We start from the raw sequence: 27,811 nt of genomic DNA on the forward strand, positions 1-27,811 counted from the left end.
GTTACTTATATTACTGTCCTTGTAGGTTCTTTCATTAAGACCAGTTTTAATTGTTTCTGAAAGGTGCATATGTGTTGGTGTATAAAAGACCCAGAAATATTGAGAAGAAAAGTTATGAATGTCATTAAAATGAGGGGTTTTCCATTTTATGTGTGGAGAGAGTAGTGGGTACCCTCCTGGCAGTAAATCTTGACCTGGTTAGCTGGAACAGTCAACTTCAACATACCAGGGACGAACCTCAGTTCATTTAGCTATATGTTATAAGAGAATATAAGAGAACCAGATTTTTAAAAATTTTTAAAAAAGAAGTCTTGATATGTCTTTTAATTGTATATTTCTTATTTCTTATATTTTTTTCAGAAGAAATCGCACTGATGTTGAAAGGGAACCAAAAACAGTTACTTTTGATGAAAATCGACAGGTGGAAGAGACACCTCTTATGTTTTCACGCTGCAGTTCACTGGGGTCATTGAGCAGTTTTGACACTCAGTCTGTTCATAGCTCTGTTGTATCTGAATACAGTCGACGAGCAAGTGAAGTTGTCTCCCCTAGTGAGTTGCCTGATTCACCAAGTGAGACAATGCCTCCAAGCCCCACAAGAGTTCAGTCCCCTCCTGTGAAGTCATTTAAGCCTGTTGCAGCAGTTGGGGCTAAAGCGCCAGTGCCAGTTGAGAGCATTGGTCCTTCTGAGAATTGCATTTGGCAAGCTGCCAACACCACAACACAGCTGTTGAGCATGTTCAGAGGCAACCCTATGCAGAATATAAGTAACCAAGCAGCGTCCATATCGGGGAAATCAGAGGTACCTGTTGTATATGCAGATGAAGGCACCCCTCCTGTGTTTTCAGAAACTTCTAGTCTCAGTGCACTGACTGTTGACTGTGGAGCCATATCTACCAGTCACTCTGAAAGTCACATCCAAGGCATTGAACCAGATCTATCAAATATTGAGGAAACAGATTTGGCTGATGTGACCCTGTGTGAAGCTAAAAGCCCAGGTAAAATTATAGAGGACAGAGAATCTTCAATGTCTGAAGTTTCTGAAGGAGAGGAGGATATTTTGGCTCAATGCATCAATGCTGCCATGCCAGTTCCCACTTCGGCCAGTAGAAAACTGCGGAAGAGCTCCTCAGACAATACCATCAAGAAAAAATCTAACCTGCCTAAGCCTGAAAACACTCAACTCAAGTCACGTTTGCCTACTAAAGTTTCATCTACAGTTGCTCCTGTGCTTAAGTCTTCCAAATCCCCACCCAGTAAGATAGGGAAGCTTTTAAAGCCAGGTGAATATGGTAATAAAAAGCCCTCATCTAATGCATGTTCCAAAGTGTCTGGCAGTAATGTGGTAGCCAAACCTCCAAGACCATCAATGCCCCAAACTAAAACTCCCCAGAGCCAACATCCCCCTGAATCACCACTAAATCTTCTGCCAAGAGAAGAAGACTATGCAGCTGACACACTGAAAACCTTTGCCACTGAGGGGACACCATTGAATTTCTCAGCTGCTGCATCACTCAGTGACTTGAGTATGATGACTGGCAGTGAACCAGTTACAGCTATCAAAGTGAAGCCATCTTCACATGACGTCAAATCATCAGTGTCTGATGACTCCAAGAGTGATAACAGTTCAGGGTGTGAGGAGACTGAGCAGCAGCTTTTGACAGAAATGATTCAGTCAGCAATGCCTAAAAGTAGAGCAGCTCGCAAACTGGAGCTGGAGAGAAGAGCTGAAGGAGCAGAAGCAAAGAAAACCACAGTTACTGGGGTAAAGTCTGTGCCCTCAGGTGCAGCCAGTTCTTGCAGAAGTGACAGTAGAAAGATAAGTTCACACCTTCCTCAGGCAAGGCTTCCCACTGCTGGAAAAGTATGTTTCATTTCTGCTACAGCCGATGTAGTGAAAACTTACAATACAGAAGGAACTCCAAATAATTTTTCGACTGCCACATCACTCAGTGATCTGACCATAGATTCTACGGAAGATGTTGGTGGATCAAGTGGTACTCAGGTTTCGCACATAAGGAGTCAGGGTAAGTCTTCACTGGGTCATCATTCAGCTATTCACCTGCAGCCAGCATATTTCCCTCAAGAGGATATTCTTTTTCCAGCAGGATCCTTGGATTCCCCAAGGGTGTTTGGCATGGAAGGCACACCTGTCACATTTTCAAGAAATGACTCTTTGAGTTCTTTGGGCATTGTTGATGATGAAGACCGTACATCATTGAAACATGTTTCTAATAGTCGAGCTTATCTAACTCAGGAGTCAGAATCACTCTTGCATGAAATAGAGCGTCATGTGATTGGTCAATCTAGTGAAGAAAGCAGCATTATTTCTGAAAAGCATCCTCCATCACGGGGAGCATGCAAAGATGAGATGAAGAAATTTGCTGTGGAAGACACTCCCATATCTTTCTCCCGAAACTCATCACTTAGCTCACTTGCTAGTGGAGGTCGTGCACGTGAACCCCAGCCAGAAGATGAGCCGGCCATCTCTCGAACAAGCTCCTGTAGCTCTCTTAGTACAGAGTCTGCAAACTTTGACCCTACTCCATCTGAACAGGCGCTTCTTGACCAGTGTATCAGTGCAGCCATGCCCAAGCGCCGCCCTTCTCGAGGAGATGACAAGTTTCGAAGGCATGCCCGCTCTGTAAAAGCTGAGACTGGAAAATGTGAACCAAGAGAAGTGCAGGAAGGAGGAGCATTCAAAAGCTCGGCATTAGAAGTTTGTGTGGAGTTTGACAATCAGAGTATCGGTGAGGCTGCTGTGACCACTGCTCCTAGTACCAGTGAAGGTCTTGCAGAAAGGAAAAGACTCATGACCAGAAGCTGTTCAGATGCTATTGATGTGGAAGCAGATGTTTTGGGAAGAGAATCTCGCTTCAGTAGCTGGCGCAGGCATCGACAGCTGTCCTCAGATGAAATGAATTGTCAAGGGAGCAAATTGCCTTGGATTAGGTCACGATCCCAGGACAGTGAAAACTTTCTGAAGACTCAGAAAAACATCAGCAACAGAATCACACAGTCATCTAGTGATCATGCTAGTAGTAGTAGCAGCAGCATATCCAATTCCAGGACAATTCAGTGCTTTCTTGGTTTTGCTGAGGAATCATGCACAACATCTGTTATTGAGGTTGATGCATCCAATTCAGACAATCGGCTGTTAGAGCAAGCAGAGAGACAAAGGGGAGGTAGGGACAGGCAAGCAGGACCCATCCAGTCTCTTGTTGCTAGTATCACAGACTCCACCAGCTCACAAGAGAAAGCAGATAGCGAAAAATCAATCGATGATCAGAACGCATCTGCTGAAAGTGGAGAACACGATGAGAAGGAAAGTGAAGAGTTTGAGGAGGAAAACGAGGAGCAAGACGGGGATCAAGATCAGACTGTCTTGGAGGTCACTGTTGCAAATGGGCATTTTGATGACACCAGAGGAGATGAAGATGAAAATGCAGCAAATGATACAGAACTTGATGAGGGTAGTACTGCTAATACAAGCAGTGAAGTAATTCATTACGAAGATGGTCTGGAAGAGAAGCTGTGCTTTGGCAGTGAGCACACCTCATTTGATAATGAAGATAATATTGGTGACAGTAGTCACACATCATTTGAACAGGAAATCTCCCCTGAAGATGAAAGACTTCTTCAGGAGAATGCTAGTCTTATAGTCACAGAAATAGTCACAAAACGGGATATGACAGGAAGTGGCTTTGAAGATGACATGTTTATTGAAAATGAAACAATATCTTTGGTCTCAAATGACTACACTTCTGACACTGCATCGGAAGTGTCAATTTCCTGGTCAACCACATCAGAGAAAGTGAGTGAGCGCTCCTGTTCCACTGTCTCACAAGCAGATACAGCAGGCTCTTCAGGCCCAAAGATAGTCAAACCTTCAGGAAAGGTGGCACCCAAAACTGGAGTAGTAGATGACGGCAAAGTGGTGAGAGGCCGCAGAAAGCCTCTTTACAGCAATAGGTCTTCTACATCATCCATAAAATCTGATGTTTCCTCAACAAAAACTAGCAGCTCAATACCTTCCAAGTCACCTCGACCATCAAATGCAGGTGTTGTAAACTCAAAAATGCCTCAGGTTGGTGGACGTGGAAATCCTATTCCAAAGAAAAGCTCACCAAAATTGCAGAATGGACCTGGACAAGCAAAATCCAATATTCCGGGGCTAAAACCAGCTGGTCAGGGAATTCAGAAGCCAAGCTCTACTGCTGCAGCTGTCGCCACCAGTAAGGTTGGAATGGTCAAGTCTAACTTACTCAAAACCTCTCCTCCAGCTACTGCAAGACCAGGCTCAGGAATTCCAAGATCACCAGCAAGAGGAGGAAACACTCCTCCATCCAGATTGCCTTCAGCTACATCAGCTGTCAGTCGAAGAAAAGACAGTTCAACAGAACGTCCTAAACCTCCTTTGAAGCAAGCTACGTTCATTAAAGATGCTGGTCCTGCTGTGAAGGATGGGAGGGTTGCTGGGGACAATAGTACCAGCAACGTGCCCATCCGCAACAGAAGTACCAGCAGGGGACGGTGTCAGTCTGATAAAAGGAATTCCGGTGGATCAGAAGGCTCATCAAACCAAAATGGGAACATACCGGATTCCTGGAGCAAGGCTCTTGATTCGTTCAATTTTATTGTGGAGAAGACTCCAGAGAATGGCTATGGCACGCCCTTCAAACAAATGCAGCGCAATGCAAAAGATACCATGTTATCTGTGAAGCAGGCCTCATCATCAAATGGTAAGCAGCAGAGGCCATCAAATATAGCACGACCGCAGCCTGTTGGCACACCATCTAAATCTGGAGTCTCTCCTGGTAAATCATCAGCTTCTGCCCCTGTAGGAGGGAAGACTAGCACCAGTGGCCCTTCTCCAGGAAATAAGGGCAATAATCCAATCAAGAGTAACCTTAATAAGTCAGGCAGTGCTTCTAGCCTACGCAAGGCTGGCAGTGGCTCAAGTCTTACAAAGACAAGCAGCGGCAGCTCTCTTAGCAAGGGAGCGTCCAACACCAGTCTTCGCAAAATGAGTACAGGGGCTGCAGCAAGCAAGACAGAGCTGAAAAAGTCTGACAGCAGTGCCAGTCTCAGACGAAGCAGTGACATTTCTAGGCCTTCAACACCTATAGGCAGGCAGCAGCAACAACAGCTACCACATGCTCAGCAACACCAACAGCCCTCCAATCCCAGTGTCAAAAAGATTGAAGATTCCAAACAGTCTCAGTCACAACCACAGCAACAATCACAACCATCAACCAGCAGACGGCAAGTGCCAAGCAAGATTGCAACATTGTGGAGAAAAGAAGACTCACGAGACCAGTCTCCTTCGAGAGAAGAGAACTTGCCAGTCATGACTACTTTCAAGGCCAAGGCCAGCACTTTACCCATGATGGGTACCAAGAACAAAAGCAACTCACGGACATTTGTGAGAAAAAGCTCTTCAGGACATTCCAACTCATCAGGTGAAGATTATAACAGCAGCATGGAAGGCATTCCTCGATCGTCCACTTACGACAAGATTCCTGCTCATATGGATTCTGGTTCACAGTCTTCCGATGAGCAGATGCATTCTGGAGAGTTCCCTGTTTCCTCGGGGAGTGGTACCATGTTTGAACTTTGTGATCCAACCAATGAATATGCAGAATGGACAGAGACCCATCATGGATGTGATCCAAATCTAGATGAAGCTTACATTCAAGATGATTCCATGATGACCAGTGATGCTGGCACTGATGATGCCATGATGGGTTGTTCAGTGGATTCCTTAGAAGATATGTCACCACAAAATGAAGAGCAAGGTCTTATAGTACCACCCAATGTCATTGACAGCAGCACCTGGAAGAGAAAAGAACGTCCTTCCAAAGAGATCAATGTCAGCCTTCAGTTGCCTAATGCAGATGAGACCTGTAAGTCTATGTGTTCATTTATGAGCATGAATGAGAGCCAAAATGAGTCCTTTGCAAGGCTGCAGGACAGTAGTGTATGGCAACGTCATAATGATAGTATTGTCCCTGATAAGAGTTTGACAATTGATGCTTCCATTGATGGTAAGAAATCAAAAAATAAAAAGTCTGTTGCTAAGAGTATAAAAACTACATTGTTTGGCAAATCAGGACTCAAGTTCTTTAGATCCAACCAGTCCAAAGAGCAAGCCAAGCTTAAAGAGTTGAATGAGAAAGTTCAGAACAAAAAAGCAGCAGAAATATCAAGGCCTCAGACAGTATCTACAGGAACCACAACCTTGGCCAAAAGCATATCAGTTCCATTAAGTAAGCCCAGTCCAGCTGCAGTTGTTGCCCCTTTTAATTATAGCCCACCCTCTAGCTCCCAGGTCACCGTCATGCCACCACCTATGCATGCTGGAACAGTGGCCACAACTAACATTCAGGTTATCATCCGAGATTCCTCTTCTTTGAGTGTAGATGTCAGTAGCACTGGTGATGCAGCAATCCATAAGAAGGGAACACAGCCAGCAATCAAGCACATGACTAAAACAGAAATGCTTTTGGCACGGCGCCGTCAGTCCTACCTCAACAACCCCAAACAGGAAGAAGAAGGGGTCAGCGAGGAAGACACCAGTAAGCGTGGTTGCATGGTAACCACAGTGTGACCATCATGGCCATTACAATGAGATGAGTAACTTCGTGTTCATCGATTATTGATATACAGAAACATTTTGGAACAAAGAAATGCATTTGTTGTGCAAGGTTTTATATTTTAAACTGCTTGAACTCCTCTATTTTTCACAACCACATTTTTTGGGAATGTTTTAAAGAATAATAACTATTACTAGCCTGTTCATATTTGAATTATTTTAAATGCTGGAAGACTGCAGGACTGTATCAAGAAGTTATAATTATGATAAAAGCATCTGTGGTTGACTTGAAATGTAAACTGACTCCTGAAAGATTATTGAAAGAGAAGAAACCTGCAATTTGCAAAAATTCTTATTGACAAGAAGTATATTGACAGGTGTGCTTTTCTTTGTGCGGTTGATTGTAAAATTGTTTTATGAAATTAAAATTTGCCAAAAGCGGCTTAAAAAGGCAGAAGACTTGAAGAAATGAGGCATGGGAAGCTTTGGCTGACGACGATTGCTTACTTTGGATGATGATTTTGTTGTTCATTTACCTTGGAGAGTCTGGCATTTGACTACTGTGCTTTTGCAAATAAATTATTCTGTGTTTGTGCCAAACTTTTAAGTTTTTTTTTACTGATCAATTTATTTTGCTTTTTGAAATGGTTATGCCTTTTTCCCTCATTTTTTTAAAAAAGTTAAAGCATGAATCATTGATCTTTTTTGATCATTAGATAAAACTGTGGAACATGTGGAGTAAGAATCCATTGTTCTTTAAATGCATTGACAAAGCATCCTCCAAAACAAGAGGTATCTTTGACATCATGATACTAGTAACAGTTGCTATGATATATTGTACATTATGAAAAGAAAGATGAGAAACCAGCATTTTGGACCTACTGACCCTGTTTTGTGTGCATGTAACCACAGACTATTCTTTATTACTTTAGTCTGTTAAAAATGTTTTGGAGCATAAAAACACCTTTTTTAAAAATAAAAAAATATTGTAATTACCTACAAAGTGCTGTCACACATGCGGAATTTCTTTTGGTGATAAAATCCACAAAAATGAAGATTTCAAGTGGTTGGTTGAGTCTGTAGACTACATTTCTCCTCTAACCCCAAGCTTCATATTAACTAAGCAGTTGTGAGCCACATGTTGTGAATTATTTATAAATATGTGTACTTAGTGCAATCCAGATGCTGTGGTTGAATAGATAACCCTATTGCTGTTTTTGAATGTGTTCATTTTTCCTGGACCAGCCAACTTTAATGGTGGTGAATGTCCACACATGAGAACACTTACCTTTGTATACAAATTACAGGTACATGGTTTATGTGTGGAGATGCTCAGTAATCTCAGTAGCTCATCCAAAATTATTTCAGATGTGTTGCAAGCTGCAAGCTTTAGAAGTTTTGCTGAGATAGCAGGATTGTCCGGATAGGTTTTGAGACATTGAAAGATAATGTTGATGCAAGCACTAGTGTGTGATACACTTGAACAATATTGCAGTATGCAGCATGTTATCTGCATGTAGGCATATACATTATTAACCATTAATAGCTTATTAGATATGTGTCAATATAAAATTATGAATACACAAAACTTTGAAAAATTTTAAAGTACAGCTTTCAATTGCTATCTTTAAACAAAGTAACTCTAAATCTTTGCTTATCGATGGTTATATGACTGTGTCTCAGCATGTATTTGCTTAATGTTACAAAGTTATGGGTAGTTTTTAAAATGATCTTAATTGTAAACAATCTCTGGTAAGAATCATTGTTTTGTTGCACATTAGTGTACAGTTATTCTATTTGATTTTAAAAATAAACAAGCAGATAGAAAGGGCATTCAATGAGATTATTGGGGCAAAATGTGGTCAAGTGTTAAATATCACTTTTTTAAAAACTTTGGATTTATAATGTTAGGCTATTTCTGTGGACTGGTGCTATAGAATGTGTGAAGCTGCATCTTATGTCAATTAAAGTGAATAATTGTATGCAAACACTCAGTTCTTGAGCTTTACATTAAATAGCCTCTAGTAAAAATAGTGGATGTAGACAAAGATGAAAACAGACAAACTTGAAGGGAAATCCATGAATATCAATATCTTTCTGATGAGTTGTTCCTAAACAACTACAAAATAATTTTGGAAGATATTTCTGGCCCTGCAGATGGTAATTATCACTTTGACTAGTACAAAAAAAAAATCTTCAGGATTTTCATCACCACACCTGGTTATAATCTGGTTTTGTTTGTGTAATGCTTTGCAGAAAAATGTATTTGGAAACTCCATTGGATACACCTAATTTCAGTTTACTATAAAGTGGTGTGTCTGGGGATTCAGGTGGGTCAAGCTGATTTTTTTTTTCATGTTATGAACTTCATAATTTGTTTTGTTTACTAATGACTTAATATTTATTTATTGATTTTTTTTCAGATGAATGAATTTTATTCAAACAAGGGTAGTAGTTTCGTGAAAAGTTAGCCCATGTATGATTTGTGTAGTGGTTTAACAAAAATCATTTGAAACACAACAGTTGAATAAAAACTTAAGAGTTGTAGTGTGGTATGCCATGTATGTTGGAGGGGGTGGGGGAAGAGTAATATTTAAAGTTGTTAAATGAAAGCATCATTTTCACACCTAAAGTATTTAGTTGAGAATTTTTTTTTAGCTTAGTACATGTGGCTCCTGTGTTTAGCTCCCCCGTATTTTTTTTTTTTTTTTTTGCAAAAGCTTTTAAGAATAGGGCATGTGCTACATGTGATGAGATATTTTTTGTTAACCAAGGGAAAAAACTTTCTTAGAAGAACTGAGTTTGTAAAGAATTTATTGAAAAAAAAGAGGAGAGAGGAGCTGGAAAATGCACTGGTTACTTGTGTGCTTACACTAGTGGATGTAAACTATTGGTAATGGTAGTTCTTATTTATTCTAAGGGGTTCATTCATACATGAGTATGCTTCATCATATATTTACTATGTTGTTCATATGTCACACAACTGCATTTTTTATTCACTGAATGGAAATGTTGAACGATGTTTTTCCTAACTTTGTTCTTTAAAAGACTACTATCTAGTCATGTGCATTTATTGTATATTTTGTGGTTGTGACTTCCACTAATTTGGCCTGGAGACTTTAAAAATCCTCACAAATTTCATTTGGCTTAATGATGATAAACTCTATTATGCTGATAAGTATTTAAGAGAATTGTCTTTGTTGCCCAGTTACTGAGTTGTGAGACCATGTGATGAGTGGCAGGGGTTTTAATGCATTGATTAGTTCTAACAGCATACATCGCAAACAGAACCAGGCAAAGATAGGAGTTCTCCTCCCCTCCCACCACCCCACCACCATTTTGCTGTATGATACTTCTTCACAAATGTCTTTTTTTGGGGCTGTATTGTGAGATTACTTGCAAATGTACAGCAGAATATGACTTAGTGACTGAAAGATGTTTCTGTTTTATTTGTGTACATGCCAACAGCTGTGTATCAACTTATTGATGTTGCTTTTGTCTTGGCGAGTAAAAATCTTTACTAAAAAAAAAAAAGGATGCATTTAAGACAACTTCACCTGTGAAAGCTATTATAATTTCATGCTTGTCAGTAAATGCAGCATAAGTAATTAAAAATGTAGCAGTACTCATCAGTCATTTGACTATTAAATTTATTAAATGAAGGCATTAAAACATCATAAATGTGGCAATAAAAAAATTTCACACATCCAGATGTATGTACGCTCATACACACTTGTTTATACATACTCTGTTGAGTCAAATAGGATAGTGTTTGCCAAAACTGGTTAGCAGAGTGTCCTGGCAACCAGATCACTGAAGAGGTATGGGGACCTAAATATGCATGCTGCTTTTCTCGTGGTTTCTTCTTGCATAAAGAACACAAATCTCTGCTTTACCAAGATGATCTTTGAATTAATGTTTACAAAGGTAGTAAGTTTTAATGAGAGTTTATTGAGGCAGCAAATGAAGGGCAAGACATTGTAAGAAAAACTGACAGAGCTGCACAAAGATTGGAAATGATGAAAGTTATGCAGTCGTTTATTTTTGGAACGTGGCTTGGGCAACATCTTTCCCTTTGTGCTGCTATGTGTTTTACATTTTCATGTATGCGTAAAGTCAGTAAGGGAAGGGGACTTGGCGCTTGTGAATAGGCATTCTCAGTACATAGCAGATCAGAGACATTATTTTTTTGTAGCACTGGAGCAATCAATGAATTGCATACTTTGGCAGTGCTGACGGACATGTGTTTGATAAGTTCTGCTTTCAGATTCTTGTAGATAAAAGGCTGGCACATCATGAAGAGATTTGCATGATGCAAACCAAGTATTACTGGTTCTTTTCTCACCATTCATTTGTTCAAAACTCTCTCAAGGGGACATAATGAATTTTTTTACCTTCTCTTTAATTCAAAGAGCTTGTAGCAATTTGGGTTCTTATGCCTATCATCAGCACCTTATTATTTGATGTAATCTGTTCAGCTTCATCATATGGTATTGTTTTGACCTTTCTTTTGTGTGTACAATGTTTTTTACTTTTACTTAGAAATGCAGAATAGATGTGCAATCTTGCCACTGTATTTGTGGTCTGCAATGGAGATATGCGTACATTGTTGCATTAACACAATACATATTTTTTTACTTATTTTGACCAATAGGAGAACCATGTAGACAGTCATAAGCATTCATATTCATCAGCATTGGAACCTACTGAGGATGATGGTTTTAACTTTAGTTACAGCCATGACTCAAAATAACCCACTTCTGATTTCTACCAGGTGCTCCCCTTTGCAGCAGTAAACCACACCATTAGATTCCAAATAAAAACTTGCAATTCCTTATGCTCATTAGCTCCCAAGAGCCAGACAAAGTTGTGAAGATGTGTGTAAGGTCTGTGTGTTGTCACTGTGCTTTGCTGGGTGTGTTTGATGCTGATGTTAAAGGAAGAATGTCGCTGTATACTAGACTAAAGAGAAGGGCAGAGTGCTTGTTAACTCCTAATTTGTTGTGATTTTTGTGGGACATGGAAACAGTAGGCAACATAGGGCATGAGGGAACTAGACATTGTGCTCCTTAACAGTTTTCGTACAGATTTAAGCCGTTGATTCCTGTGACTGGTACTTTTCATTTTTCATCGTTATATTTCGCTGTTATGAAAAATGAAAAGTTTCTCAGATTACAGATGCTGCTTTGGCTGTCATTTGCAAGGATGTCAGGGTTTGCTTAAGACCTCCCAAAAAAACTATATTGTAATTTTTTTCCTCAGTGTAGCCTTGGAAGCAGTGCTTTTTTTGAAAAAAAAAATGTAATTGCCGTGCAACTAGGTATTAAGCAACAGATTAGTATGTGCTGCTTAATTTTTATTACTGTTTTATGCTACTGGAAATACTATTTAAGTGGTCAGACATAATGGTGCCTTGACATCTGCAAGAAGCAGAGTCGAGTAGATTCACCGTAAAATTTTGGTCATTGTTTTGATAACACTTCTTTTGTGGCTGTTTTGAGCTGAGCTTGTGATCATTTTTGATGTATGTTTTGTGAATTTTGGTTTTCCTTGCAGCTTTTATATCCAGTGTACATGGCAAGTTACCATCATGTAATGTTGATGATGAAGGTTTAAATATAAAATCAAAAATGCATTTTTGTTGGGTTTTTTGTTTTTGTTAATTGTATATTAATAATAAATGTTTATTTATAGAGCGCCATGTCCTACCAATGAAGGCAGGCTGCACAAGCACACACTTAGCAGCAGACAGTGAATGTTTTTATCTGACTCATCTTGGCTATTCTCTGAAGTTTTTTCCTTGGGGTCTAGGCCACGTGTGTGTGTGTGTATGGTGGCCATCTTCATCCTGCCTCTGGCACCATCTATATTCAATAAGTTATTGAGGAAGGCTAAGCACGACAAATGGGATTCCTTGGAGCACAACAAACTCAACTCAATTTTTCCAAAACTGTCTGACTGCATAACCCAGCAATCTCTGAACCGACAAGAAGAGGTGGTCTTAAATAAGCTAAAAACTGGCCACACATTTATCACTCATCATCTTTTACCTATACAAGAAAACTCCCCACTCTGTCCTTGGTCTCATGACATGTTAACTATAAAACATTTACTACTTACCTGTCCCAAACTCTCAACAGTTCACCAGAACTATTTCACAGCCCAGACTCAATGAACTTTTTGTAAAGTCTTCATCCAAATCAATCACAGCTTATCTTAACTATCCAAATGTCCTAATAGACCCTGTTCATTCAAAAGCTTCTTACTGTACATAACTAAGAAAAAAAATGTCTATCTTGTTCTTTAAATATCTTAATGCCAACCTGTACATTGCTCTTGCCATGAGATAGCCTCAGTTGCTGAGATGGCATAAAACTCCAACTGGAGTGGTTTTGGGTGATCACTGGTCTCTGCTTTCAAAGTGACTAAGACTATTCTTGTTGTAATACTATGCATACCAGATATCACAGGGGATAAGTTCAGCTGCCACTTTCTTGTCTCCGTCTTCAGCGTCTGGAGTGGTTTGCCACCATCACTTCACAAAAATGCCACCTTCGATGATTTCAAGTCTGGCCTTATGTTTTTCCAGGAGTATTTTAACTAGACTAGAGGCTTTCTCTTTTTATTTCTTCTACTTCTGAGTGCATCTGTTTTTGTATGGGTGCCCTTTTCTGGGTGCATATGTGTGGTAGATATATTTATGTCAAAAGTTCATTAAGGTTGTTGATTGCAGGGGAATGCACTATAGAAATGATTTATAATAATGATAACATCATGGGTAGTACTGGCTGTGTTTGGAGTGCTACTGGTTCTCCAGGACTTTCAGTTGAAAAGGAGGATCATCATCTAACATCAATTGGTAAAAGCTGGTTTCTGATTCTTCAGTCTCAGACACCTTCACCTGTCCAAGCCTGAGTAGCTGTTGAAATCATCAGTCACAATCTAGTTATGTAGTTATTGGGTCAACTGTGATGGCTTGTGGCTGATGTGTCTGGGATCAATTGGCTTATGAGAATAGATGTTGATAATGGTAATTAGGTTTCCTCAAAAGAGCACTGATTCCCAGGAATTCCATATCAAGGTCATCGTTGCTGGAGTTCCAAGTCTCAATCGTTGTGTTTTTAACCTAAGTGATTAGGCCTCCCTTTGGTCAGCTGTTCTTATCTTGTCTGAAGGCTTTATATCCCCTTATGAAGAAGTGGTTCACTTAGGCCAAATGTGTTTCCTGAATGAAAGACAGATCTATATTGTTGTTAAGGAATCACTGGATCTCAGTCTTTTTCTTTTGAATGCCAGTGTGCTAGCTTAAAAGTCTGTTGGGGGTTTGGCTCATGGGCTGTCAGGAAGGAGGAGGAGGATTGGTGTTTTACACCGTCAGCAACTAAGGCTATATCATGGCAAGGCAGCCAGCCCTGTGGGCTGGAAGGGAAAAGCTTGCATGCTCTGCTCTCCTGCTCACTGTGCAATGCTAGGTGAGATATAAAAGCAAGACATGACAAGCACTTTGCTAGCTCACTACAGTGCCATAGAATGCCATCAAAATTAAAACCTAAAAGATAAAATACCAAATGAAAAGATCTGAGAACAGGTGTGAAAATAGACTGATAAACTTTTTTTTTGGCATGAAAACACCACTCTTTGAGCAACTAGAACTGAGAGTTGATGATTTAATGTAAACTACTTGTTTGTCCTGATAGTTCTTTTTTTTTTTTTTTTTTTTTGAGGTAGCAAAGCTTTGAAGTTTGATTGGTATGGGTATTGCCAGCCTTGTAACTTCTTGAATTTCCCACCCAGCATGTTGACTTGCATGATGCTAATTTTCCTTTACCGGACAAGTGCTAACCCTTACGCTGGCAAAGCATTAAAAATGGTATTAGATTTGTTGACAATGCATGTCCATGGCACTGGTTTTTTTTTAGTTATATTTGTTGCATTCAGTTTTGTGATAAAAATATGCTCCATTTGGTAAAAAGTTTCTAATTTTGAACCTCTGATATTTTCCTTTTGCTGTTTGTTTTGACATTGTCATTTAAGTTTTGAAATAAGGAAATCTAGTAGTCCCCACCACCTCCCTGCATTCATTTTTATTAATATTCCCCAACTTGTTTCCACACTCGCACAAATACATAACACTCATGAATGTACATGTACATATATATGCATAGCCTAGTAAAGTACTTAACCGCATGAAGCATGAGTAACTCTCTTTAGTGGAAGAAGAGGAGGACCACGACTATCACCACTCACGGAACTGATTTTACAACAAAAATACATGAAGAGTTACCTGCATTCTCCACATAATTATTTCTCAAAATTAGATGCTTTACAATATTTAGTTTTGATATTACAGTGACTAGTAATAATACATGGCATATGCACTGACACTTCAATAAACAGCTACTGATTTACTAATTTGATCCCTCTCATGATAGAATTCTGAACCAACAGAAACTAAGATAAAAACAACAAATGCAGTATTTTCAAATTACCTATTTAGCTCCATACCACTGTGTTGTTACAAAAACTCTGCACATACATGAATGTGTGCACTCATGCTCACCAATCCTCAGCCACACTCCAAGCACACAACCAGTCAACACGATGACAGAATTGTGACATTCGCTCTTCATCTGCGTCCTTTTTTCTTCTGTGATTTTGCACTTTGTGCCTGCTGAGAAGCAGACTGTTGGGCAGACTGAGACTGTGCTCTAGACTTCAGTTTGGGTATTGTTTCTCCAAGATACAGCAAAACAGACTGTCCTGAAACAGTGATACGAGAAATCAGAAATTACAGCACATAATTTTGCGTCGGTTCCTGCGAACTTGCAACTGGTAACTGCATATGGAGTGTCTAACAAAATTAAGAAAATGCATAAAGAAGTCACATGGAAGGAAATGACAACTGACTGTTGTTTTTATCTCTTGATTTACCAATAACATTGCAGTGAAATGAATATGTCACAAACACAGCTCCTCCAAGCCTTCACTGTGTTGACCTAACAAAAAGTACAATTCAGTGTGTAGGTGTTTCAAAAAGTGAGATGAGCCAGTTCTGGCATGACAGTCTTAAAGTCACTTTGTACTGAAGCACACTGATCACAGCACTGTAAACAACTATCAAATGTAGGTATATTGAGGCCACAAACATAATGTTTATTTAGGAAATACAATTCATCTTGAAATTATAGACTGAGTTGAAGATACTGAATAGAAAATAACTGAACAACAATCAATTAGGTGGGACTACGGTACAGTAGGTTAAGTTTTTCACTCTCATGGCATTAATTCAAAAGCAACTAATTCATCATAAAAACCTACAGGTTGCTTTCATAGCCTTTCATCAAACATTTGGGATGGTTTTGAGAAATAAACTTTGGAATATACTAGAAAAAAAAAAATGTATAAAAGGAAAAAAAATTCTAAGCTATTAAAAGTATATGCAATAGTTTCCAGCTGAGTGTGAGCTGGTACATAGGTCTAAGCTGAATAATCCCCGATCTCAAACAGGATGAAATTTGTAGCTCTTTTTTATCAACTAGTTCACAAAAAATAAATGATGGTATTCAGTTGATCCTAGACCCTAACTAATGTAAGTGTTTATTTACATGGTTAGTACTTCTTTATTATTAAATCTTAACTGGACATCCATGATTCAAATGATAAAAACCCTTACTGTCAGGAAACTGCTCCATCAACAGTGACCCATCTTCTCGTTTTAGCTGTATGCGAATGCGGCCACGAACTTTCAAATCTCGATGGTCAAGTTCCCGGGCATAGACTTTGTTCTACATGAGAAGAAAAACAAAATTACAGTGACTGTCAGCATTATTTTAGACATTATTCTATTACATATAGCTAGAGTACAAATTTATTTCAGATTCGTACATAATACTAATAAAAAGCACATACAAAGCTCAAACAATGTCACTATAAAAATCTCATGACTAGAGGATTAACACCTTTTTTTCCAAAAACTAGCTCTCTCAGAAAAAGCAAGTCATTTCGTTGTACACAAAGAATAAGAAATCTTTTATTCTAAGCAATACAGTTGCCAACCTACTTCCACTCCCACTATCATCCCAGCAGCAGCACACACATCACGAATTTCTGTGTAGCTTGGGTTGTCCACCGCCTGTTAAAAAGTGAAGGAAACCAAAAAAAAAGATATAACATCATTTGATGAACGGAATGGGATTGCTAATATTTTAAAATAATATGTATAATAAATCCAAGCAAAAAAACAAAATGATAACTAAATTCTTACACAATCTGAGAAATAATATGCTGAGTCGTTGTTCTGGCATAAAGATGAGCGGAGCCAAAGATGATGCTTTTCCAAAATACTTTGTTCACATTTGAAAATCACAAAGATGTTAAACCAGAAATTGGTGCCTGACTGTGCAAAATACATATGTGTGAACAATGTTTTAGCTCTGAGCATGATGAGATATTGCAGTTATCTAACTGCCTACCATTTCCAATACTCTGAAGGGTTTAGTTACCAAGCTGGATAACTGCCTGGCTATACTGTGAAAAGTATATATAAGTCATTAGGTGTAACTTGTAGATATTAAATAAACTATGTACAAGGGCCCAGTGGGTACAAAGATTTCACATAACTGGAAGTTTCTTCCAGAACCACTTTCATCCAATACTACCCAGTACCATCTGAATATTACTTAGACTAAGCTTACTGTAGTTGACTGAATGATTAAATAAATACTCTAAGTAGTCACTACTGTGTTTTACAGCTTGCCCACAAACTTAAGTGGTGTGGTTCCATCTCTTGTATTGATTCTTTCTGGGTTCAAAAAACATGTAGGTCTTGAATGCTGCAGCAAGCACTCTTATTTGTAGCACGATATGCTTGATAGCAAGCAGGATTAAGATAAAGCAAGCCTGATGTGTGTGTGGAAGTCTGGCCAACAGCAGCAGATATAAAGTCTGACATTAGCATGCCTATGTCATGGGCATCAACCTACTGTGCAATAAACATGAAAACATTCATTCTTAATAGTCACCTTTTCTTTGGGGATTCTTCTCCCTTCTTTCACAGTCCTTCGGCTGTTAATGTACGCCGGATATATGCAAATCCATCTGAAATATTTAGCATGAAAATACTGAAAATATTGTTTTATTACTGCTTCTACCACGCTGGTGGTAGGTACCTTTGTAATTCATGTCATCATTCAAGAGTTGACATATGCTATCTATATCAACTAATATTGATTGCAAACTCTAAGTCATGTATGTTTGAAGCATTTTAAACATAACTTTCAATGTGTTTTCCGTAAGATCAAACCAAATTCGTTTATTGTTAGTGTGTACTTTGACGTTATTGTGAACGGTTACTAAAGATGTTTAGCTCTCAAATGTCGCTCCGTTGTGAAGACGTGTAAGTCTGACATCTGTAAATCACAGCAAACTGGAAATGTAACCTTGTGAACCTATAATTACATTTCCAACATTCAAATAAACAGGAATATGAGTGAATGCAATAACCTTTCTCTATCTGCATAAGTGAAGTTTGGATTCCACGGTCTTGCCTGCTGAGGTACTGTCGTCTGCGCCATTACGGAAAGCCGACAAGCCACCGGAAATGACGAAACACACAGAGCACGTTCTGACTAATGAACGTTAGTGTTGCTGCATTAAATGATCCAATAAAAGGTAGGCTTTGTTAGAGAGCTTGGTTTCAAATGTTGTTTACAAGATGGCTGTAGGTAGGGGCATGACATTTAGTTTGAATTACATGAATTGTACATATGATAGTAGTGATGAATCTTTGAAAAGAAGAACTTATTTGTTTCTATTGTTTGTCATTATTATAAATTAGAATTAACCATTATGACGTGATGTAATTGAGGTGAAATGGGTGTTTACCAAAAGGAGCAATACTTGTTCAAACATGCTTAGCAATATCCACCACCGGATAAGATTTAATATTTTTTGTAATATTATTTTATTTTTGAAAATAGTTTGGTCATGTGGCTGAAAATACTATGGCTGGAGGAAGATCGAAATGCACGACATGCTTAGCAATGTGTAATTCAATACTGGTCTTCACGAATGATTGGTTCCTTATCATCTGGTTGACGACACTACTTGCAAAATACGGTCAACATTAAAATAATAAAAATCAGATGATAAATAAAAGATAAAGCAAACATATATGTTAACTTTATTGACAACTTTTGTTTCAGATTTGTAGAAATTGGTAGAATATTGTTGCAATAGTTACTTCAACTTGGAATCTCCTTGAACGAGAAACAGAGTGTCAGGAGACATTGTAATTTTAAGAAAAAAGACAAGAACAAAACAGTCCAAGTTCTACAGACCTGGCAGTAAAATCTTCAGCAATGAGTCAGGCCTCCAGTACTTCTAGTCAAGAAAGCATTCCTCATCTACCTCCTGACTCTCCGGGAAGTTCTGTCTCATTGAGACTACAGGTAACTAGTTAAAAAATGACTGATGTTTAAGTTCTTGGTCTGTTAACCAGCTAGTTGGCCTGTCCATCCACCCAGAGCCTCATCATTCTGGTAGAAACTTTGCGCAGCATAAATAATGCACAGAGTCCATTACTTTGGCCAGAGCTAAGTTACTTTATTGACAGTGGCCTGATTCTAATATAGATGAGATGAACCTGAGTAAAATATTAGAAATCTTTTTCACCTCTTAAAGTGAGTGTGTACTGAAGTGTGTATGATCTGTTAACTCCTTCATTAGATTTTCAGTCTCTGCACACTAAAGTGTGGACACACAAATGGCACCTGATCAACTTCTGTGTTTTCAGGAAGAATATGATGAGCTTCTTAAGTATGCTGTTGTTGTTCCCAAATGTGATCCTTCTAAAATGCCACAAACTCTCACTACCATAAGAGGGGCCTTGGAGAATGCATCTGAGGAAGGGATAATAACTATAAAAGCAAGACCTCAGAAAGGTCTTTTTCCATTTTCTTGCCATTACTAATATCCTATTTAAAGTTGTGGTGATACATATGGTCATAAAACAAAACAAATTGTTTCAGATCTTTGGTATAAGAATATGCAGGTGTTATGTTTTGTTTGTTTATATTATATATATGTGTGTGCGTGTGTGCATGTGAGAGAGATATTGTGTTTTGCATGCATCTGATATATTATGTAGTTTTGGGCACAAATATATCTGCATATGTAAACAACAGAAAAATAAACCATATATTTCCCAAAAAAAATTATTCCACTTAGATTTTGTAATTTATTTTTATCCTTGAAACAAGCAAGTATATTGTGTATGAAAAATCAATTCTATTATGATGCTTTTTGTAACAGGCAGGGGAGTGGAAGAGGGACCAGAAGAGGAGGAGGAAGGTGAAGAGAAGACACCGAGACAGAAGGAGGAATACAAAGATCATAGAGTCAGATATTTACCTGATTTTGATCAAAGCTCCATCACATCAAAGGATCATTCATCAACCTCCAGTTTTGTTGAAAGAGGGACAGGAAAGGCCTCTGGTGATTTTTAATAACTTGTCTTTTTCTTTATTTATCAAATCTCAGAAAGTAAATGGATGGTAAAATACTGAACAAGTTTCAGAGTTTTGCATCTTTTCTGCACTTTACCTACTCTAATCATTAGAGCTATTGTTGAGTTGCTTAGATCACATAAAACATTTTATTCATAGAAAAAAATGATAAATGACTCGAATGCATTCATTTTACAATCATCTTGCTTACCAGAGAAATAAACTGGAAATGTGGTCAAAAGCAGTTTAGTAAGAAATACAGAAAAGGGATAATAGAAAATAAATTGCTTGTCACATTGCTGCATTATCATAAATCAGCATATTTTTTCTCTTTTCTTATTAAATAGATGACAGTTCCAGAGATTTTGTGCACCCATTGTTTCCAGAACCCCGAACTTTTGAAAGCCAGGAGAAGAAGCAAGGGGTTGATGATATTTATTCTGTGCATTTGGACCCGGATGTTGGGCGGTTGGAAACAGTGGTGGATCAGTGGTGCTTGGAATTCAAACGAAATGTGCTGGTGACTATTTCATTGTATTTGTTGACTGCTGCAGGATTCATTTTATTGATCTAGTTTGACAGGTTCAATGTTTTGTTGCTCCATGATAGATGATGTAGTGGACATTTAATTTTTTTCTATGTCAAAAGCAAGTTATTTTGGTAAGAACATCAATTATAAATATAGCCATGTGTATGCACAAAATAATTGTGTAATAAATTCCTTGTTTGTTTTTTTTTTTTTTTTAATACACAGGTAAACTATTTTGCCACTGAATAAAAAGATTATATATATATAATCTTCACCTTAATGAGTAGACTTCATTATATAGAGATCTGTAACTTAGGGATAATTTTTATTATGGTGTTTGTATGATCCTTGAATTTAGTAACTTTTCATCAACATTTTACAGTTTCCTTGTTTTTGTTGACAGGCAGAATTTAGTCAGTCAAAACTTCTTATTGTACAGCAAACACAAAAAGAGCTCCTGAGAGAAAAACAGAGGTATGTCTTCTTTTTGGTGTTTTGTTTTGACTTATTTTTTAATATACATAATTTAATAATAGTCAACCCAGAGCCAGAATATGTTAACTCAGAAAGCATAAATCAAGATAATGTGTAATCAGCATGAAGAAGTCAATGTTATGCATTACTTTCATTGTTAACTTTTTTTAAATGTGTCAGTTCAGTGCTACTATCACCAGTTTATTGAACTTAATAAATAATAATAATAATAATGGAACTTAAAATGTGCAGCATCACGACCAAGATAGATACAACCAAGATAGATTGTACTCTCTGTGCAAACCAATAATGATAAATAAAAGATAACAGCCAGTGGACAGTGAGGTGCATATAGGCACACTGAACAACATAAAGATTAGGTATAAGAGCAGAAGGTAAAGCATTGAAGGAATGTACATACTATAAACAGTGTATGATGGAGTCGTTACATGACAGTTAGCATGACAAACAGTATTGCCAGGAAGTTAAGAATAGTAATTCAGGGATAGTTCTTTGTGAACAGAAATGTTTTTAGAGAGTTTGAATGTAGCCTTGGAGTCTGCGTGGTGAATGTGATGAGGAAGAGTTCCACTGCTGAGCAGCACAGAGGTGAACTTCCGTTGTCCATATGTGACTTTGTGGAAGGGAGGGATAGAATGTGGGAGTCTGATGAGGAGCGAAGGTTTCAGGCAGGAGTGTGGACAGACAAGATTTCAGTAAAATAGCTAGGGGAGGAGCCTTCAGAGAATTCATAGAATAGAGTTGAGAGCCTGTAGACTATTCTGGTAGCCAATAAAGAGAGTGAAGAGGTGGTGTGACATGTTCAGATTTGGAGTCTGGAAAACGAGACGGGCACCTGAGTTCTTATCAATGAGGTCCTGTGGACAGCCAGCAAGAAGAGAGTTGCAGTAATCTAGTTTAGACAGAACAGATGAGCAGATGATAAATTCGGTCGTTGAGATGGACAGATATGGTGAATGGACCTGAACTTCCAGAGCTCATAGTATGCAGAATAACAAATGTGGGAAACGTGTTCATCAAGGCACATGTCAGCAGACATTATGTAACTTAAGTTACATGCTTAAGTAACAAAGGAACATCAACATTGTTACATGAATAGAGACAAGCAGTGAAGGGTACACTCTGGCTCTTATTTTTTCACAAAAATTAAAGCTTCTGTTTTTTCATCATTTAGTTTTTAACTTATTGTGGGTCATCCATTGCCTAATATCAGAAATACAATCTTGGATGTTCTGGATGGCAGTGTATTCCTGAAAAAAAGAACAACTGGTATAGAGCTAAGTGTCGTCAGCAAAGGATTCATCAGATATAAAGTGAGATTGAATTAAAGTATTAAGTGGCTTCATGTACATGATAAAGAGGATGGGACCAGATACAGAACCTTACTATGCCATGTTATATGGGTCTCACTGCTGCTGAAAGACCTGCCTTGCTTTACAGGCTTCTCACACTGTTACCTGGTACATGTTCTTGCAGGCCTTAATAATAATAATAAGTGTTCACTTGTATAGCACCTTATGGCATGTGAACACCTCAAGGCGCTTCACGAATGACAGAAGGTGATGTGACATCAAAATAAGGTGACACTAAAATAAGATGAAGACAAAATGTCAGTGTTCAGGACCATATGTCCTCCACACCACAGGGTAGCATCCACATGCAGCACAAAAAACAATCTGCAGTCCACATATCAAAACACAAGTCCAACATGAGGAAAGCATCAGATAAAACAAAAATGCAACAGAGCTCTGCCCTCTCCTCCCAGATAGGTGAGGGGACATCACTCTAATTTTTACTAATTTCAATTTTATTACATAGTATCTATATGCCATAATATGGCTTTTACAACTCAGGCATGCCACTGAGAAGAGTGAGATGATGCGTGAAATGAACAGTATGAAGGAACTGCTCCACACCTATGAACAGTCCATGGAACGCAAAGACCAGATTGTATCCAACCTTACTGCTGCTGTACAGCGTCATCGAGACAAGCTGGAACTCATGAGGAAATTTTCTGACTGGCGTCTGAAGCAAAATGATGCAAAACGTGAGGTAAGATTCCATAGGGCTTTGATTTGGGGTGCACCAGGTCACTGGAAGTCAGTATCAGGGCTGGAATCATAATTTAATGACTGTCAACTTGATGTGGTCTTAAAATGGTGTTTCAGCTTGTGAAGTTCTATTTAAAATGGCCGTACTGTTACAAACACTTTGAAAAGGTGAGAAAATTACGTTGTGGTTTGGGAAAGAAAAGTAGATTAATGATAACAATAGAATAATAAAATCCGTTTCCCTGTGTGGAGGTGAGCTCACTGTGCTGTTTGCAAAAGATTACAAACCAGCCAACAGGTTGCCATACCACAATGAAACATAAGTAGCAGCTAACGGATGACACCATGGTAAACTTGAATGAAGTGCATGGATGAAGATGAGAATGTGGAGTTTGCTGGGTGTTGAAAGTTTGGTGTTCATGCAGTGTTACCAATTTTTATTTCCCTAGGCCTTTGCAAGTGTCCTGGCACGTAAGCATTTTGAAAAGAAGCTCTGTCAGCGGGTGATATCAGCCTGGTTCTCTACTATTTATAATAAGTGGAAGCAGCGTGTGGAGAAGGCATGCCAGACAAAAGCACAGGAAGTCTGCATGCAGCTTACCAATGACTATGAGGCTAAGATCACTTCAGTAAGTTCAGATGCTTTATAAGTGCCTTCAGTAATTTACTGCCATGTGTTTGCTTTGCCATGCATTTTTAGTTTTTTTTTCCTGGACCACAAAAGCACAGGCAAAAACAGTAAGACATGCAACATTGTGACAGCTGTAAAGACAAGTATAGTTGGCAATAGACACAGCCACATATGATAATAATAAAATATTTGAAATTGTGTTATGTGTTGTAATGTGAAAAGATAAATAGGAAGGTTCCTGTCTGTCTCAGTTATTGTCATGTGTTTTTTTTTTAAATTTCCTTTATTATTTCTGTTACGTTCATCGTTTTTTTTTTATCCATATCATGCTTATGGAAATGATTGTCTCCTATTAAGCAAGAATAAGTTGAAAATATTTCCAGCTATTTAATAACTTTAACCTAACATTATTCACATGCATTATGCATTTATATGCTCAAGTGTAAGCATACCATCAGCCAGATTGCATGTTAAATTAAGCATCTTTTGAAAGGGAATTAATTTATGCAAGGTAGATCTTTGTCTTAGCAAGAAATGAAAATGAAAGTATCTTCCTTGGCAGCTGAATGAAGCTCTGGATGTAACCAAGCAGGAAGTGAAGCAACTCCATGTTGAACGAGAAAGATATGAAGAGGCCATGAAGAAGGCATTTATGCGTGGTGTCTGTGCACTGAATATGGAAGCCATGAACATTTTTCATGAAGAGGATGCAAGGGGTATGTTATCACCCAGCATTGACATTGTGAATGTTTTGGCAGTAGGGTACTATAAAATAATAATAGGATTTCTATAGTACAGCATTCTACAGCTCTGTGTGATTTCCAAGATAGCAAGATTCTCTTTTGTCTCCCTTGTTGCATGCATGCATTTATAGACATGCAAAACAGCAAGCAACATGGTCCAACACGAAGACATATGTGGGTCATCTTGAAGAGAGAACAGTGGAGAACCAGAGCTGTTCATTCAGCTTGGTTTTACCATTTTCACAGTCTGAGATTTGTCTGACACTTCAGATACATGTACGCAACATCCATGAGCAACAAGGTGAATCCAAGCTTTTGTCAGTGGACCACATTGTTCTTAGGTCATTGTCATGTTGGTCATCAGACAGAGAGAAGAGACTACATTAAAATGTAAATGCATTTTATTTCCTTTTTATGATCTTATTTTCTGACAAATAGTTGTTTTGAAGATGGCAAACAGGGGTGGTTGAATTAGGTGGAATTAGATTTGTGTGGCAATGTCTGGTATATTTCCTTGTCTTGTTTTGGTCCCTCATCTATTCAGATTCTAATGAAAGTTATGGTAAAAGACATACAGCTAATATATTTACATAAGTTTTATATGGACACAACATTTTAATAACTTAAAGACCACAAGGATCTATAATATATTGTGACAACTTTTTATTGTTTTTTATCCAGCTACAGCATCCCTATCTAACCTACGGTTGCTATGGCCTAGCTCACAGGGGTGGTTGTCAGGGGCAAAGCTGATACTGTTGACTCTCCTTCATTGTCATAGGCACACTCATTAGTGGTGGCATTCAATTTTAATAATAATAGAATTTGTAGATCACATTTCCCCATGTGAGGGGTAGCTTATTGAAAAATACAACAAACAAAACCAGCAGTTAGTCATGTGATGAAGAAAAATAGCAGCAGAACAACAGCACTGTGGCAAACGTTTTCAGTTTTTGTAAAACCCTTGTTTACAGGGTACTAAACTATACTGCTGCAGGTTTATAATAAGCAAGTTAGCAAAATGATGATATTAACTGGCTAACATTGTTAAGGATGATTCATAATGTAAGACTTGAAGGTGTATCTATTTCCCATCAGATCCTACACCTCGACACCCTGAAAGAAATGGAAATGAAGCATCCAGCAATATAAATAGTATTGGGCATGAGAAAGGAACCAGCAGCTCAAAGGTACTGTTTCAGGAACCTGTGGGTTCTTCCCAGCCATCTGAGCACTCCACAGCTAAAGTTCTTTCAGCACAGGGGTCACGGTCAGGTACAATGCCAACACAAACACGGCAGGTACATGCTAATATTGCATGTTTCACATTTTGCTTTCAATGAGCTTAGTTTTTTTGTAATATTAGGTAAAAAGTTGATGTCATCTTCACATGTGGCATTTTTCATCATGTACACTCTGTTTATTTTGTTGCTAAGTAGTCTTGTATTGTAGAGGTCTTGGATGACCAACAGCAAACTGAAATTGAATGATAAGACAGAACCTCTACTTGTTCATCCCTGTCATTCTATCATGTCATCTGCCATGTTTCCTTCATCAGAGTATCATGATGTGTGATGATGTGAGAGTACTATTATTTTGTACCCTTCCCTTGCCAACTGTATTCCATATTCATGACCTGGTAATGTGAAGTGCAAAGAACCTGGCCACCTGCTGAGATTCCATGCTATATTCTTCTTATTATTTTATCATCATCATCATCATCATCGAACGTCATAGTGTGGACAATTAATTGCAGACATGACCTAGAAATTGTTAAGCAAATAATTATCCATTTAAAAGTAGCAAACAGGCAACCAACAACTAAAGATTATATTGAGATAAATGACAAGGTTAAATAAATTAGTGCTATGTGTAGAGAAGTGTTTGAAGGAAAGAGATGTGCAAGTTGAGAGAGGTCTGTGAGTGTATAGAAGGTTTATTTGTGTGTGAGTGTTTAGAATGTACATGATGAGAGAGTTTGTACATGAATGTACATGATGAGAGAGGTCTGTGTTTAGAAGATACATAGACAGCCCACAGTGGTGAGATGATGCTTGACAGCTTGTAGCATTTGCCATGTCATATTTGTTCACCAGCAATAAAAGCATACTGAACTGGTCATTTTTGGAAATATTGAGCATATTATTTATCATTTTCAGTAATATCATTCCATCACAAGAATTTATAGCATTCTGGTGTTTGTTTAAATCGTTCCATGCATAATGCATTTTCTAGACACAATTCTATCTCTGCAGTCATCAGCCAAGCCAGTAACAGCCTCTGTGCCATCCACCAGCAAGGGCCGAGCAGTGACCACGCGAATGACAGGGAAGTCTGGTGAAAGCTCCAGGCACTGGGGTCGCTCGCTGTCACCCACACTTGATCCACCTATGGCATCTGTTGTGGTTGAGAGACACCAGCCAGTGACCAAGGTAGGAATTTGGTGGTCATCTTCAGCATTCCTTGAGAGACACCTTGTTTCTAATGACATACATTAGAAATATTTTCTGGCCTTTAATTCTACACATATTACATTATTCTGTGTACTTTTTATTTAATGTATTTTGTTTTCTTTTGTACTGATGCATAGTGATTTCATTCTGTGGTTTTCTTTCCTGGCTGTGTTTTTCTTCTTTCCTGTTGTATTTTATGGACAAGTTTTCTTAGACATCTAAACCAAGTGATAATTCTGATTTTTGCTGTCCCACACTTTACTCATGGATGTGTGTGCTTTTTATCATCTTCACAGCAAACCATTGGCCATGCAACAGCCAGCAAATACCCCAGAGTAGCAAGTGACAATACAGCCTTCAAGCGGCTGGCAGGTCAGGCTGATCCACTCAAAATCATTCCTCATGTACAAACAGTTCATGTGGTGGAGTGATGCGGTGACACTTCAGACTTCACAAGTGGGTCACAGAAGCCACAGAAACTGTGGCTAATAATACTGAATATTTGCTGCCCACAAGAGAGTTGAAAGTTGTCCTGATGATGAGTTACAGATTCTCAGAGGATAATTTCTGTTCTTTCAACATTTATTTTAATTGTGATGAATAAATATTATTTTAAACTTTTTTGTGAGCTTATCTTGCCGAGATGAAGTGAGATGTGATGCAAGTAGAAAGCAGATATCTGGGCAGGATGATTGGAGGTGAAGTAGACCATGATTTCCATGTAGACTGCAGCTTACATTTCATCTTCTTCACAGGCTGTGTAGTTTGTTTTTCACCAGCTGCATGATCCTGGGTGTTCACCTGCCATA

General features: G+C 38.3%; 3 protein-coding genes across 11 annotated transcripts in view; 2 read left to right on the plus strand and 1 right to left on the minus strand.

The window, feature by feature from the left end:
- LOC112558128 (adenomatous polyposis coli protein-like) overlaps positions 1-12,230 on the plus strand; it is a 40,413-nt gene extending 28,183 nt beyond the window's left edge. For 7 of the 8 annotated variants that reach the window (XM_025228345.1, XM_025228347.1, XM_025228349.1 and 4 more), the window contains one exon: positions 361-12,230. In XM_025228345.1, the coding sequence (XP_025084130.1) occupies positions 361-6,610 (6,250 nt within the window). In that variant the 3' untranslated portion in view covers positions 6,611-12,230. The remainder of the gene's footprint in view (positions 1-360) is intronic. The other variant, XM_025228346.1, reaches the window with a different exon arrangement.
- Positions 12,231-14,295: 2,065 nt separating this feature from the next.
- Positions 14,296-18,207, minus strand: LOC112558144 (signal recognition particle 19 kDa protein-like). Its single transcript, XM_025228397.1, has 5 exons — positions 18,098-18,207; positions 17,617-17,692; positions 16,656-16,727; positions 16,269-16,380; positions 14,296-15,355 (listed from the first exon to the last, which is right to left on the minus strand). The coding sequence occupies exons 1-5, from the start codon at positions 18,166-18,168 to the stop codon at positions 15,222-15,224; spliced, it is 465 nt and encodes a 154-aa protein (XP_025084182.1). The 5' UTR covers positions 18,169-18,207; the 3' UTR covers positions 14,296-15,221.
- Positions 18,208-18,270: 63 nt separating this feature from the next.
- LOC112558136 (centrosomal protein POC5-like) lies at positions 18,271-27,623 on the plus strand. 2 transcript variants are annotated; one of them, XM_025228372.1, is made up of 12 exons: positions 18,271-18,318; positions 18,799-19,044; positions 19,389-19,536; positions 19,907-20,089; positions 20,448-20,620; positions 21,033-21,103; positions 22,978-23,176; positions 23,625-23,804; positions 24,369-24,522; positions 25,648-25,850; positions 26,805-26,981; positions 27,299-27,623. In XM_025228372.1, the coding sequence occupies exons 2-12, from the start codon at positions 18,955-18,957 to the stop codon at positions 27,431-27,433; spliced, it is 1,713 nt and encodes a 570-aa protein (XP_025084157.1). In that variant the 5' UTR covers positions 18,271-18,318; positions 18,799-18,954; the 3' UTR covers positions 27,434-27,623. The 2 variants fall into 2 exon arrangements, with proteins under 2 accessions (XP_025084157.1, XP_025084158.1); XM_025228373.1 differs by having other exon boundaries at positions 25,648-25,739.
- Positions 27,624-27,811: the final 188 nt, after the last annotated feature.

This window comes from Pomacea canaliculata, linkage group LG2, assembly GCF_003073045.1.
Source record: "Pomacea canaliculata isolate SZHN2017 linkage group LG2, ASM307304v1, whole genome shotgun sequence".
Taxonomy (NCBI): domain Eukaryota; kingdom Metazoa; phylum Mollusca; class Gastropoda; order Architaenioglossa; family Ampullariidae; genus Pomacea; species Pomacea canaliculata.